Here is a 16,163-nt window from a genome sequence, read left to right as displayed (position 1 = left end):
CCAATGCACAAAGAATGCTCTGCAGGGTATATTAACAACAGCTATCTGACACAAAGTAGTTCATTGGCAGTAATGAAACGTGCTCAAGTCGCAGTGACTCTTGGAAGGCTAAAATCAATAGAATTAAAACATTAAGATGCATCGTTTATAATACAAATCACATCACAGGAAGATTTTAACATGAATGAACAGATATTCCTAGAGAGTGAGTTCAGCATGGGTGTCTGCAGAAGACTCAGAACAAGCAGTAGGCTGTCCCCAGCAGCTTCCTGCCAGCTAGGAGCTGTGTACGGTCTCCCACTGCTACCCACCAAAACACAGCCCAGAGAAAAACTGATCTAAGAAAGGTCTGAGAAAATGGAAATACAGAGACATCTACCTTTTTCTTGGGAGTGTGTGTGTGTGGGGGGGGGGGCACAGTGGGGGATAGAGGGAAACAATTACAGGCTAGTAATTACTTCTTCTTTAAATGGATTCTCTCTAATCTCCAATGGATTTACCTCTAATCTCAAAGTAATTACCTCTAATCTCAATGGATTCTCACTCAGGGGAAGACTAAGCAGCTCCAGTGAAGCCTAGAGAGAAGTACTCTATTGTCTGCAAGAAGCAATGAAAAACTAACATATGTTCCCAGGAAGCTCAGGAACAATAGAGCACTTAGAGAGCACTGAGGGGATGTGGGTGCAGACAAGGCAGCCTGTCTGCTCCCTGCTCTGCCCTGGAGTGGCCATCACAGCCTCAAGGGAGCACATCTGGGGGGATCCACTGTGGGCTACCTCAAAAGCACGCAGTGTCCGTGCTGCCAGCAATACCCATATGAGATTCAGATATTTTAGGGTTGCTTCTCAGCAGCATTCCTTCAATTTAAACAGGGTAAGAATGGCTAAAACGGACAGACAGTCCTGTCCAGGTTTGTGAAAGGGAGAAAAGAGAAACTCAACAATAAATTGCCCTGGACTACACAAGTAGAGGGATGACATTTCGGATGGGAAGAAGCAATTGCTTGAATTGCTTGTTGTGTCACTTATTAATTTTTAGGAGATATGGAAATAACACAAGAAAGTATAACAAAGCAGTATCACTGCAAGGAGTGAGACTGAATTCTTGCAGTGAGCCAGAGAAATCCCAATATTCATCCCTGAGGAAACAGGGAGTCAGTGCAAGCACAGCATCAGCACAGTCACTCTCCTGAGACATCATCTATCTAAAGCAGAAGCTTTCTGACAGACCCACACATGCAAACCCAAGAACGTACCCACAGAAACCCATCCATTCAAAACGCTGAATTTTACTCCTTACTGAAAAAAGATAAGATAAAATAAAATAGCTTAGGAACAAAAAATGATAACAATAGGCGTCAAAAGGCCCTAAAATGTTACACCTGGTCACCCTCTGATTTCTGTAGGGGATAAAGTGATGTAATATAAGACCTGGGACAATCCCAAAGCTCTTGGTGAGCTCTGACAAATCCCTCCTCCTGCTGGCATGGCTGGGACTCAAGGGCTGGGCTAGTCTTGAATCACCTGTGCTCCCAAACTAAACCCATGGATGGTGTTCTACACACAAACAGACAGACATTATCCCTGGGCAGAGACAACAACAGAGATTTTAATGTGAAAATGCTCTATGGCACATCTTAATAGCCATGCCATTTTCAAAACGCTGTTCAGAATTACTTTCTGAATAAACCACAACCACTGAGCACTAACAAAGATGCCAGAGACCGTACTCAGTCTTAACTACGTCTAGGATGTCTTTCCTTTCTTAATTGACAGCAAGTCCATAAAGACATCAGCACAAAATAAAGGCTTAAACAGGGCACGCAGAGGAACTGGACTGTATGCATAGGGCTCCAATGCAGAATTTGATTTCTAATTACACAGTTTTCAGGGGATGGGAATGGAATAAAGTGAAAGAACTTCCTCCACCAAACTGGGCTCAACAAAAACATGCCCAGATGAACTTGCTAACACCACTTCACCAGAGCAGGACAGCTGTTGAAGGTACAGAGAGTATGGAGTACTTACATGTAAACTAGGATGATAGGTCAGCACACCGTTGTCGCACAGCGTCACATATTTCTTCTTCCATTCTTTATTCAATGACTTGCCACTTCGCTTTAGCAGCATACCCTGTTGGAGGAAGAAAAAGCATTAAATACTATTTTGCCAGCGTATCCCTATTTAATAATCAGAAAAGAGCTAAATCCTTGTGTGTTCAATATTCCTCAGGTAGGCAGGTTTTAACATGACAAGATGCCTCCCTGTTCCATAAATCGTATTCAATCCACACATTGGTGATGAATTGCAACCATCAGTATTTAAAAGTCATCATTGTGTTTAAACAGACAAGGACTATGAGCGTGTACCAAAGTGTTCTGAGCTTAACAACAGAAATTTACTCAGAAAAGCAAAATGCAACTTCTTATACTACAAAGTGATGGTAAACTAAACCACGCTTTAACAGTCCGCGCTTCTACTGCCACAGGAAGCACTCTGACAGACCAGGTTTGAATAAAAGCCTTCACTTACATCTGTTTCATATATGCACATCCCAACACCAAGTGGACAATGGGCTCTTCTATGCCTTTGCACAATGAGAACTCTCCCCAAGCACATTTTTCCCTCCCTCTGTGCCAGTTGCTGCAAGTTTTGGCTGAAGTCCCTTGCCACAGCCCATAAGGGCCAATAACACTCCTTCTGCAACCACAGAGATGATCCTGAAGGGAAATCAAAGTTCACAACCGCCTGTTCCTGAACACATGCTTGGAATAGAACTTCGGTGAGCAGCCCTTGTCAACTCAAAGCGATCTGCGGACAGGACTGTAAATAAAAGCCTGTGTCAGAGGACTGAATTACAAACCCCTACCTTTCTGACCATCCGGGGGTCAGCTTCCTTTTTGTGCGCCGTTCTTTGCTACATTTAGGTGGCTCAACCTCAAACTTTTACAAAACAGAGCAGGGCTTCTGAAAACGGTTTCTCACAAAAGCTTCTGCAAGTGTGAGTTACACATTCCAATTACCGTCCTCTCGTGCTTAGAGACGTTGTTTTCTTCCATTAAAAATGAAAGCTCGCTTCTGCCTTTGACTCCTATGTTTGTCTATAGCGGGTGATCTGTCACTTCACCTTTCCCATCTTTTAAACCTCACCTATAGCACAGTCGCTCACACTTAGGGGCACCCAATTTTAGTTATAGCTATGCTATATGGATCAAAAATTACTCTCCCAAAGCTGTTTCCCTGTGCTGGTTCTGGCACGTTTGTTCTTCAGACCTTTTAATGGGTAAAAAGCCATAAGAATCACAACCATTTTTCCTTTCTCCTTGCCTTTTTTTTCTTTCTTTCTTTTGTTTTTTGAAGTCTTGAAGAAAGCAGAAACATATTTCACACCTTTATACCACTCTCAGTGCTATAAGGAAAACTTATCACTACTTATGTAATTAGGAGTTCATGCCAATTAGAAGCTCCACACATTGCAAAAGAAACAGTCTAAATGAATGGTTGCCATCCCCACTATTTGGGTGAGGACTTTTTTTGGACAATGTGTGTCTATTATTTTGCAAATAATAGAATATTTACAGAGAAAATTCAAAATCATTTTTGCTACATGGTGATTTTGTTAAGGGAAATGGTTTGAAGTTGAAGGAGGGAAGGTTTAGGTTGGATATCAGGGGGAAGTTCTTTACTCACAGAGTGGTGATGTGCTGGAACAGCTGCCCAGCTGCTGTGGATGCCCCATCTGACCCTGGAGGTGTTCAAGGCCAGCTTGGATGGGGCCCTGAGCAGCCTGGGCTGGTATTAAATAGGGAGGTTGGTGGCCCTGCATGCAGCAGGGAGTTGGAGCTTCATGATCCTTGAGGTCCCTTCCAACCCAACCATTCTGCGATTGTGTGAACTATAAAATTCTAGTTTTGGATCTAAATAAGGAACTACTTATTCAGAATGGGGTTTCCATCTTGCTCTTCAAGCACAATTTGGCGCTCTCATATAAAAAAAAATTACTCGCTGTTAAATATGCACCATCAACCTACTTGTATCAACCTAACCCATCAGACTTCCCAATCAGTTTCTTAAGGATGCATAAGATAATATACTTTTGTATTATCTGAGAACCAAAATATATCTTCCAGTATCTGTGAACAAAAGCACTGTGAACACAAGCAGCAAACGAAGTGTTATGAAGCAGAGAAGCACATCAGCCACACTTGTTTCTTTCATCCCCCCCAAGGCCAGAGACTGCCACTTTGTCTGTGATAATTACATAGAATGGTCTGGAGAGATGCTCTTCGTATTGGAGCTTAGATCTGCTATAAATGCGCTTAGATCTGCTGTAAATGCGCTTTAACTAAACTTCAGTAAATAAATAAATTAATTAAAATGGCCTAAGTACAGCAAGAAATGCTACTCACAGAAATGAAGCACAAAAACAAAGCAGCATAAGAAAAAAGGCCTTCTATCACATTACGTCTGCCTTTAAGTTGCATCAGATCCTCTGCTTGGAAGCAGAGTTGGCCAGAAGGAACAATTTCTTCTCAGAAAGAGCGGTGCTGCAGTGGCACAGCTGCCCATGGAGTGCTGGGGTCAACATCCGTGTAGGTGCTCCATAACCGTGGGGATGTGGCACTGAGGGACGTGGGCAGTGGGCATGGTGGGTTGGGCTGCAGTTGGACTTAGAAATCCAAGAGGTCTTTTCCAACGTGTGTGATTCTATGAAGCAAGACGAACCTTGGTTCCCACTGACTCTTGGTGCCTTTGGCAGGTTGGCGCACCCCAGCAAAAATCCCGTTTAGCCTTCCAGCGAGGCAACAAGGGATTAAAGAAATAACTCCACGTTCAAAATTCTACGTTGCTTCATTTTGTTGAAATAATCTTTGCCTCTTATTAATTAGATAACATTATTTCTCCTAATTTGTAAGAAACCTTTGCTTACGTTCCTCCATCTGTGCTTCCAGCAGTGTCATTCAGCCCCCTGCCCCAAGATTCAACACTACAAATGTAACACCTCCGATCTGTTCAGCAACTGAGAAGAATTTAACACTTCAAATCAATTCTTACCACCTTCTCTCCAAAGCTGCCATTCTGACTCTCATGGAGGAACGCTTCTCCTAACAGCCAGTGCTGCATTTCTAACAAATGACAAGAAACATGCTCAAGTAGAGAGCTCAAACTTCACTCCTTGACTTTTCATAGCGAATGGCACCGCTCTACAAAGAAAACAGAGAACTGCCCGTATGTATGGCAGCCTCTTTATTAGTAATGTGTACGCTACGTCTAGTCCCAGGAGGTCATTGCAAGCCAAAAGCAATGTTAAGTGTACAAGCTTTAAATAACTTACAAAGTTAATGTAATGAATGTAAGTGTTATCTGAAATCCATCACTCAGTGGCTTGCTGTAGCCTCAAGCTGTGATAAAACACCACTCATAAATTTATATTAAAACTCTGTTCAATAGCAATTATTTACCAACAAAGATTTATTGATTGCATTTGCTGTTAGAGACTGGGGCCCTAACTGAGTCAATCAGCTCACGTTGTTGAGCTTCAGGGCACCAGGAGAAGTTGCAGACTGCCGTCAGGCTCTGCAGCCAGATCATTACTGGGACTACAAGCAGCTAATGAAGGGCCCCCAGCGTGGGATCACTTGCACTGGTGGCACCAGACCACTGGTCAGGGGACCACTGCGTGTAGTGCACCCACGTTACCTGGATGTGGGGTGAGCAGCTACATCTCAGTGCCTCAAATACCTCCTCTATGAGATGCAAACCTTGCTTACAAACAGAGGCGAATGGGGAAACGATTTCGCATTTGCTCCATGGGAATATCTTTTTAAGCAGCAAATTATCAGCATTTAAAAGTGACCTCTCAAGGTTGTATCACACTGCGTCAAAGATGCTGGCAAGGGAGCCTGTGGAACCAATACTGGTAGGCAAAAACCTCCTTTGCGTTCCCTGCTGTGCTCCATTGCGTTTCTCTAACTTCCCCATGTATTCTGGATTTCCCAGGGGCCACAAGAAATGAAAAATGTTTCAGAAACATTTGTGTTGTGTTTAACTGACTGCAGGTCTGCTCTGCATTGGCTCCAGCCACAGCATGTGACTTTATTCCATGACTTTAAGGAGGTTTTGGTACATCTGACTTTTCCCGGCACGCCAAGTCGCAATGTTAGGACTCTCTATTAGTCTGTAGGCACAGCCAAGATTGTACCTGCTGCAAAAGAGCAATACTTACATCTCTATTCTCTTGTGGGAACTTCATAGCACTGCCACCGCTGAGGTACAAGCATCATACAGTCTAATTTTTTCCTCCTTAATTTTAAGCCAACCCCATACTGTTACCCTGATGCTGTTTTGACAGAATGAAATATGTAATCTTGCACTTAATCATCAACAGCATCAATTCTTCATTTTCCACTCAGTGCGATGAATTTTCTACATGAATTTTCTATCATTTGCATCGCATTCGCAGAAGGAAAAAATAACACACGTCATATAAAACAACATCCTCACCCAAACGATTGGGTTAGCAACCACTCATAGTCGGGATCACAAGCAATGGCTACATATGAATTCTGGTCAATAAAGCACTCCTTGTGAATTACTTAACACCATAAACAAATGCTGGCAAATCACTCAGGTTTGCATCACTAACCAACACTATCAGCCAGTTGGAAGCACTGGGGCCAACGTAGCTTGCCCTAAAACACAAAATTATTTCTTACCTGATAATTAATTGCTTCTAGAATATTTCACTTCAGCAGCTTCGGAGTCTCAAAGCTCATCCTCCACCATACAACTGGCACCAGCTCAAATACCTGCACACTACAGATGCAAGATGGCAGTAACTGCTGCCCTCTCCAACAACGTGGATATGCAACCAAATCTCTGGGATACAAATGTACTTGGAATCCTTATGTCGGAAAGCAACAGTTCTTTGTTCCTTTCTTGGTTTCCCAGATTTAAGTCTTCTTTTCCCAGGCATTTCAGGGAAAGGTGGTTGAAACTGTTCACACTTTTATCTAAGACTGGAAACCTGTAGTAAATGTATTTTAATGGGGCAATAGGGCTCAATGGAACCGCAGCTCAGATTTGGACCAAAAGACACTACTTTTGTTGTAACTCGAAGAACATGCAGCACAGAAGTTTCCAAGCTCTTGGTACACTGTCTACTATTATAAATATAATTAAAAGCCTTTACTAAGAAAATCATCCAAATGCAGAGAGGTGAGCATTACAGTTCACTGTAGTTCCATCAGTGCCAGCAAAGAATGAATTCCTCCAGGGAATCTCAGTTCTAAAGACACAAGAAACCAGGAGAAAAAGCACAATCATTATTGCCATTGCGTTTGTATTTCTAATGGCTGGTCCAGCAATGTAACCCAAAGGACTAAATCTGCTACCTGCAGGTAATGGATGAGCTCCTCCAATATGCAGCCAATTATTTTAAGGTGAAGTTTCACCCTACGGTGATACTTATTTCCAACACAGCATGGCCAAACACTCCTAAGGACCTTGCTGAGCACAGGAAGCAACTCATCTCTCTTGCAAGCAATGGAGAAGAGATGACCACACTGCAATCCATGGACTAGAGAACACGAAGCCACCAGCTCGCATACCACACTCACCCACCTAATTTGATGAGGCAAACAGATGACCATGGAAGAGCAGTCACACCAGTGGCCAAAGAATCCAAATGGAAAGCTGAAGAACCAGCCCTGCTGTAGTACCCTGACGGAGCAATAAGCACAGTGCTATTGCAGAGTACAGAGTATACAGGAGGTCCAAAGGAATGCCTGCTTGCACGACAGATGGGAATATTAAACTTTGCAGAAAACACAAGTGTAGTACAAGCAGCATGCAATAATACTTAGACAATGATATGTTCAGGACACATCACTTGCTCTAAACCCAGCTATCACTCTGGATGAGGCGTGCTCCTTAACAAGTCACAATATTTCCCCACCCTACAGTACACAGAAGCTCTGTTGCCTTCTAAGGTTTCTTCCACTTGCTGGACTGTGGGGAAAAAAAATAAATAAATAAACTAAAAAAATCACAGTCCTTAATAATCTCAAGTAGTTGGTTTATTAACCCCTTGGCACTGGCAGTTGTGGTTTATCCTGACACCATCATCAGTACTGATGTGCAATGCACTGCGATGCAAATCATTATCTTAGTGTGGGAGAAACCCGACAGCTGATGCCAAGGGGTCTGAGTCAGTAGTACAGCAGCCAGCAGCTCTGTTTGAACTCTTACCTCTTGCTGCAGTTCAGCATCACACGCTGTGCTCTAACGACGCCGGACACAAACGGGGTTAGCATCTACACAAATCAGCGTGTTGAAACGCTGCTACCCAGGCTAGAATTAAGGGAAATAAAACAACCTTGGGAAGGCTGTTTTAGTATGAGCACACATTAAAGCATGGCATGGCTAATTTGGAAGGAGCTCAGGGAGCAGAACCGTTCATGGCTGTACGAAACGGCTGTATGGTCAGGCGTGAGAAAGAAGCAGAACAACATTTCATTTTTGGGTTTTTTTGTTCCCCTGAAGAAACAAATGCAGAACTGGGGGGAGAGGGCGAGGGGGGAAAATGAAATCAAAAAGGGATTCATTGTGCACACGCTGCAACTTCTGGGTACCTGGTCCAGCTCTCGTTACAGCAGTGCTTCGTCTTCCTGAACCCTGAAATTCTCTTTACCATATTTTATATAAAGTAGAGCTTTGTTAGGGGGAGGGGGGGTCCATGGGAGAAAGCCATGAAAAGCTTAAAAACCAATTTTAACTTTCTATCCTGATACTATAGTGTTTCCATAGAAACATCAGGAAGACCACTTAAGAGAAGCTTTTTTTGTAGCCATGTTTGGCACCATACCCCTCCCCTGGACAACCTATTATTTCACAAATGGATGCTTTCTGCAGCTTGTTCTGTGCAGGCTCCGATGAAGGGGGGAAGAAAAAGAATACTGGATCTTTAACCAGTTCCCTTGTGGCACCCTCCCTTTTTTGTTGGTAATATTTCTGTCATTCTGCCAGGGTATATGGTACAAAGGGTTACACTTTAATTGAGCTGTCAGCATCTCCAACAATCCTATAAAACTCCGATTATGCACGGCAGGGTTAGTGACACACTTGTTATTGTGGATGCCCTATTTGCTAAACCCAAGCCCCCCCCTCACAGGTCACATAACCCACGCGACCTTCCTGTCATTAGCCGCGTCTATTCCTACCTCACCGCTGTGAAAATCACACAAGCGAAGGCTTCAAAGCCCTTGCCAGGACTGAATTCGACCAGGAGCTAATCACCCACAAATCCAGCTCAAATGGCAATAATTGGCTAAACTGCTCACCTCTCCAGAGCTCAGCAGTAATTTGGGATAATAAAGAAAAGAATTATTCAGCTAACTGCCCTGAAATGTATGCTTTGTGACCGACACACTTCACATTTTAATAATGATGGACACAAAATCCAATTTAATGCAGCATCTCCTGAATAACAAAACCAAGAACGCCATCAGAAAAAAAAAAAAAAAGTGGTGGGCTTTTTGAGTTTTTTTTTTAATACCGTGTTCCCTATCGCTGTGCAGAATAAAATCCATGCTTTGTATTGTGAAATTTTGGGACCACAAAGGTCTTCGCGAGCAACCTCTGAAAGTCTGTGCTACAACGTGGGGTTTTGTTTGTTTGTTTGCTTGTTTTTAATTCCAAAGGAGTGCCCTGCATTGAAAAACATAATATTATGGAGTGGTTACACCTCTGGTTCTCGGTCCTTTGTTGGGGAAGATAAAAATACTCTTTGTCCTATGGGAGAAGTGCACCTTCTCCCTTCTCCTTAATAGCATTGCATTTCCCAATGTCTCATTTTCCCTTGCTTTTACACCCTGTCCTCTCCTCACAGGATCCTTGGCATCGCTCACCTCTTGCTGGGCAGGCAGTGATGCTCCTTGCAGGCTGCTTCATGATGTGGCCACCACTGCAGGCCTGGCTGAGATGGTTCAAGGGCACTAAGATCCTCCATCACTCTTCCTTCCACCCACCTGAAATGTTTTTCCCTCATATGCCTCCCAAAAGCAGAGAGAAATACATGTGTGTGCGCATGAGCATGCACATATCCACATGCTTCACTCAGAGGAATGGCAATGAAGACGGCTCCTTCAGAGACGCAGTTAATATGTTAGATAATTGGTATCCTCTCATCATTACAGCAGGCAAAACACTATGAAAGCCAGTGAGAAAACGTTCCTTTAAGTGACTCACTTGATACTGCTAATGGAAATTGTGCTAACTGAATCCTCATCTCCCAGACACAGAGCTGCGGATCCTGAAGAGTTACAGAACGTGCTCCTAATTCTGGAAGCACGTCAGTGATGTTCTTGCTCCATACCAGGCATGTTTCCATGCTGGCCGCACAGAAAGTGGGATTCAGAGGAGAAGACCTGGCAGTGCCTTTGCATGCTAACTGCCAAATGGATCTCAATCTACCACAAGGATAGCTTCAGGAAGTAGATTTTTATGTAACTTAAACACATATGCAATCTTTTTTTTTCCCCTCTATCCAATGGATTCCTGTATAGTTTTTAATGTTTTATGAGGTACAAATTTAAAGCCTACCATACCCCACACTGAGATGGCCAAGCTGGATATGTAGGGGCTGTCCTGATGTTTAGGAGGACATGGGAGGAAGAGTGAAGGAACCAACTTGTGAACATCCAGATGTCCATGCCTACCATGAAGAACCCAGCCTATGATGGACATTACGAACCACCAACCATCACTAGCATTCACTTGAACACTTCGAAACACCTGCACTCTCAGTTCTCTCTCAGGAGAGAGGAAAAAAGCCTTCAGGTAAAAGCAGGATATCCCAAGACACAAATGAGCAACCATATAACATGGCCGCCACAGACGCATTTGATCACTTCTTCCTTCCCACATGAACCAAGCTTAACATTAATCAACGTAATTTCAAAATAAAGAATTCTGTTATTGTGTCAAAGTTAAGAATTCTAATATTGTTTTAATGTTAAAATCACTCTGGATATAATACTTCCTATGCAGTATATTTCATGCCTCATTTACTTTAACAGATATTAAGCTTCAGTCAACAATTAACTACTGACACTTTTTCTCCTAAACCAAGACGATCCAGCAAATAAACTCAGGCACAACTTGTATTTATTACATCAATGCTAATTCAGCACTGCCAGTTTATTTTCCTTCTAGTGTGCATCCATTCTTGAGAAGAAGATATTCATCATCCCTATAATAACAAAGATGGCAATGACCAAATTCTCCTGGAAGCTTCCACACCTAGAATTTAGTCGGCATGCAGCAAGACTGGATCACATGGGATGCTCCAGATATAGCATCCTATTAGCAACAGCACAAGGCCAGCCACTGGTCTACCACAAAAACACTTTTGGGAGTACATCTGGTTGAAACATTCCTGGCGCTATCAGATTTTTCACACAAAGCCCTGTAGTTGATATCAGCTCTTTCTATGCAATCTGTAATACGGAGTATGAATTGCTTCATCACACCTCAAGTATTTCATGCAATGGTCACTCAACACTTCCATGTTCCACAGTATTCAGCAGTGACAGCAGGTACAAGACTTATCCTGTGCTATATACATCTATGAATGCAGATTTAGGAGCCAATCCAAGATTACCTAAAGAAAACCAGAAGGTATATCCAAAATCAATAATATTCACTTAAAAAAATGATTCACACAGCATTTATTTCCTGCAAGAAGAGCTGCTGAATACGTGTTGATCACTCAACTTTAAGCATGTACACACCATCATTACTATTTTAGTTTCACAAGCAACCGAGATCTAGAAGATCACACAACTGAACTGCTCTCCTTCAGAGGTTATTATTGTTCTAGGAAGAGTATCTGAAAACCAGCCAGCTGGCAGGTGATACAGAAGAAGACCACGTTAACAAAAGGCGATTTATAAAGATCATTTACGGATTTCTGTGCATGGTTACTGGACTGCAGGCTACGTATAACATGCTGGAAATGTTATCCCTCTTATTTGGGTAAGCAATCAGCTACCAACAAGACTAATTTTTAACCACCTTATCCAGCTTCCTGTAGATAAAGAATGCATTTGTAAAGAAAAAGATTGTATAAATAAAAATGCAAGGTACACAGAGTGCCGCTAATGGGATTTGACGCTGGCTTTAATTTTAATGAAGAAAGTTGCCAGTAGCAACAAAACTGTCAGCAGCAGCCAAGCACCATTAATAAAGACCCAGACAACATTAGTGGCACGGCAACAGTACAAAAGGTTCCCCCCGGTTCATGCTGTGCTAAATTGGCTGCCCAATTTTTCTTAAGTGTCCATACTATTTAGAAGACTATTTATTAATTTTTGTCATCCATTGTCAGTTGACAGGCCATCATTTTGCATCCCGAATTTTAGATGAAAACTAATTGAAAAGCCTGGCAGTATTTATGAGGGGTATTATTTGTCAATTATGGCCGCTGCTGATAGTTGGTACTACCAACTCCAACACGCCGTGCTCCGGTATGTCGGATGGACAGTTTCTTCTGCATTTCAATGCTAGTTCTACACAAGTGACAAAAAACAACGATCAAATCAGTTTAGAAAACTCGTTAAGGGAGAAGAGCCTGTCAGTCCCCTCCATGCATGCTGTGAGATCTCCAGTAGGGAAGAAAGCACCAAAGTCCCCCAGGAAACCACAGCTTCCTCCCCAGGGTACCTTCCTGGGAGAAAATACTCCCTTTGTTTTCCACTAACAGAACACATTTGCAAGTATGTCAATTTAAATTATCCTTGCAACTTTATCCGGACTACCTAGTGCAAAGACAAACTTCTGCTGTCTCGTAGCTGACTTCCTTAAACAGCCTCGTTGAAAGTCTGAATGCCTCAAAGGCACTCAGAACAATCCGCAGCTGTAAGGTGGAGTGGTTACATCTCAGGTCCAGTCATCCCAACTTTTGCCTTATTATCTCAAGTTTGCTGTTGAAAAGAAGTTTGGAAAACCTTTCAATGTTTGAAAACTTCCATCGCTGTCTCTTTCACAGCCCAGAAGAATACCTGGATTCTATCTAGAGCTTTAGAAAACTGTACCCACAACAGCAGAAACCTGTCTGCTACCAACAGGGCAGTGCAGCCTCTCCAGTAGAGTAGGACTGTGTGCACTGGGGAACTGCTACCCTCCTATTTGCATTGGTGCATCATTTCAGGAAGAAGATGTTCATTTACACTCTTGATTGTTTTACCCAATCATGCAGAAACATCTTCCTATCTGCCAAATATTGCGACTAAACACAGCAGAAGCAATGGTCACAGACTGCTATCAGGAATTAGACCAACAACAGAAAGGAAAATACTTGTTTGAAAACAGCAAAGCCATAAGCAGTTCCTCCATCCATCTCAAGGCCTCGTTTTCTCTGCTTTCTTTGTAGTTTTGCTTTTCAAGCACCACAAGGTTTTGTAGCTTCACTGGAGTGTATCACCACAGTACTCCTGTGAACAAATGACAGAGTGATGCACAACAGGCATAAGGGTTCTAGATGTACCTGAGAACAGACTGCCTCTAAGTGCAGATTAACCAGTGCACTTCCTGCAAAATTAAGTGCCACATCACTGGGGCGAGATGAATTCTGGGAGGGGTGGCATTAAACATTTTCCAAAGAACAAAGAATGCTGTTTTCCCTCACCAGAAGCAACTAAGCCTCACATTGAGCTGATCTACTGCACATACAATCTCCTCTGACTGCACAGTAAAGGGATGGTAGAGAAGAACACACTGCATGGAGCTTTGAGCAACCTGATCTAGTTAAAGATACCCCTGCCCATGGCAGAGGGTTTAGGCTAGGATATTAATCCCAGCCAACACAAACCATGGCCCTATTCTGCACGCTCTATTCCAAACAAAAGACTTCCAACAACAAGATGCATATTAACGCAGCATTGCTATTAGTCACTCAAATTTAAAACAAAATGTGTTGTTTACTCCTGCCCTCATCAGTCTCCTAAAGTTGAAAGTAACACAAGCTCAGCTACCCTTCTGCATGAGATAACACAATACAAAGTATCTGTATTGGTTCTTCATTTGAAATACAAATTCTCAGACTTGAAAAATAAAAATGGAGCAGTTCTTGCATTACACAGATGACCTTCATCTTCCTCTGGTGTACTCGTGCTTTGTCCTTCACAAATATAAAACACACCTGAATGCCTCCATGGGGATGAGAAGGCACTTAGCTCCATTCAATTCACTTTAAGCCACAAGATTCACACCCACCCTTGTTGGCCAAAGCACTTTGGTCAGGCATTTCAGCACCCTGTCCTAGTAAATGTCGTCATGGTGAAAAAATGATGTTTCTGATTGGAATTTCCCATGACGACTCACGTCAAAAGTCATAATTCAGGTAAGTGCTTCCTTTACTCCTCCACTCAATCAGTTAGCAGGGGGGTACACAAAACTTGGCTTTCCCCTGTGTAACTGTGGTGCTTCACAAACCACAAGCGCTGCAGTGCTACTGCAAAGCATGCAAGGACAACCACTCTGCTATTATTCCAAGATGGAACGGGTTTGTTCTGACATTGGTAACATCTCTCATGTACTTAGAACTGCCATCTTCAATGGTGGTTAACTAATATATTACTAAATTAACTTTCAAAAAGATCCTAGAGGGTTACATACATACGGCCAGGTGAAACCTCTGGTGCTCGAGTCCACAAAGAGCTGAAGTTGAACTGAAAACAAATACTGTCACCGAAATGACAAGAAAAAGGAAAGCTGTACCAGTCTACTTGAAAATTAAGGTGACCACAGGTGAAGAATGCTTTATACGGTTTCTAAAAGATTCAACCCTACCTGACATCAAGAGACTTAACTACATTTTCCACTGCTCCCACTCGGATTAAGAAGAAACAGCGCTCATTTGAAGCCCAAAATCAATATGAGACGGCGTGTCTTCATCTCTAATTCAAAAACTCCAGATGAAGAAGAAACCCACAGGCTTGTTCCTGAGAATTTCTCTCCTCCAGCAGGTAAACCCACCTAAAAAAAAAAACCCATCTGAAAGCCACAACCCTACTGTAAACACAGCAAGAAAGCTCCTTTTCTCCAATGAATCCATAAAAGAAGAGTGCTTTGAGGATAAATTCAGCGTCCGAATGCCCTTAATCTAGCTCAACAAGCAGAGATGTGACACCTTTCACCATCTTGATGCTCTCAAGATTTGTATCTGCAGCGTGTGCCCCTACTGCAGGCAGAGCCGGTCAGCCCACTACGCAAGGGAGATAAGGTCACCAAAAGAATCAGTGCAGAATCTAATTTATTTCCCCCCGTATTGTTACGGCAAATTGCACAGCAGAAGAAGTTAAGGATTCTTTGTAGCACCCTAACTTTATGGAGGCACGCGTCGTCCTGCGCCACATCTCCCTTCTTCACCTTTTTGTTGCGATGTGTCAGCAGCACGTCAGGGCCGCGCTCAATGACTGCCCAACAGAAGCAGCTCTGCCGGCTATCGGGAGCCCAATCTGGATACACCTCCACGTCCACTCCTCCTGCTAATTCATCATCCCGTTCCCGACAGCTGGCTGATTGGGAGCTGTGCAGGACAATGCGGGCCGCGGCTGACCACCGCAAGGCTGCAGGGGGAGGGCATGGCGGGCGTGCAGGCCTGGCCTAGGCCCAAGATAAGTGCTGGCTGTCAGCACAAGGACAAAGAAGGGCAGGCCCTGGGGAGAGAAAGGAGATAAAAAAAAAAAAAAAGAAGAAGAAGAAGAAAAAAATCTCGACAACTGCTTTATCTGATGAGGGTTATGGCTAATTAATTATAAACTCAATTACCTAACCCTTACTTCAGCAGTCTCTATTCATTAAGAGATAAAAACCTGACTGACTGCTAACTTTCCCTTGCACACATGCACACACACACACACGGCACGCTCACTATGAATTTGCACACTTTAGCGCACAGCTCCTTTAAAAAGATCTCCAAAAGCATTCGTGCTTGTCAACCTTGTCCTCACAGGATGGAACATTTCTCTTTTTTTTTCCCCCTACCACCCAAAGCACCCTCCGTCGCACCATGGGAGGGCCTGGCCTCCATGCTGTGCCTTGGCATTTAAAAGCAGAAAGCAGACATTAAACAATAGGCATTACGGACATCAAAGCCCCCTT

At 43.1% G+C, this 16,163-nt stretch overlaps 1 protein-coding gene across 12 annotated transcripts in view; it reads right to left on the bottom strand.

Moving 5' to 3' along the window:
• The window catches only part of AGAP1 (ArfGAP with GTPase domain, ankyrin repeat and PH domain 1), a 257,074-nt gene that overhangs the window by 108,018 nt on the left and 132,893 nt on the right, over positions 1-16,163 (bottom strand). For all 12 annotated transcript variants that reach the window (XM_015867759.2, XM_015867760.2, XM_015867762.2 and 9 more), the window contains one exon: positions 2,028-2,132. In XM_015867759.2, the coding sequence (XP_015723245.1) occupies positions 2,028-2,132 (105 nt within the window). The remainder of the gene's footprint in view (positions 1-2,027; positions 2,133-16,163) is intronic.

The sequence above is a fragment of the Coturnix japonica genome, chromosome 7, assembly GCF_001577835.2.
Source record: "Coturnix japonica isolate 7356 chromosome 7, Coturnix japonica 2.1, whole genome shotgun sequence".
Classification (NCBI taxonomy): Eukaryota; Metazoa; Chordata; class Aves; order Galliformes; family Phasianidae; genus Coturnix; species Coturnix japonica.
The sequence above is the reverse complement of the archived record's forward strand: the minus strand, read 5'-3'. Positions and strand labels throughout refer to the sequence as shown.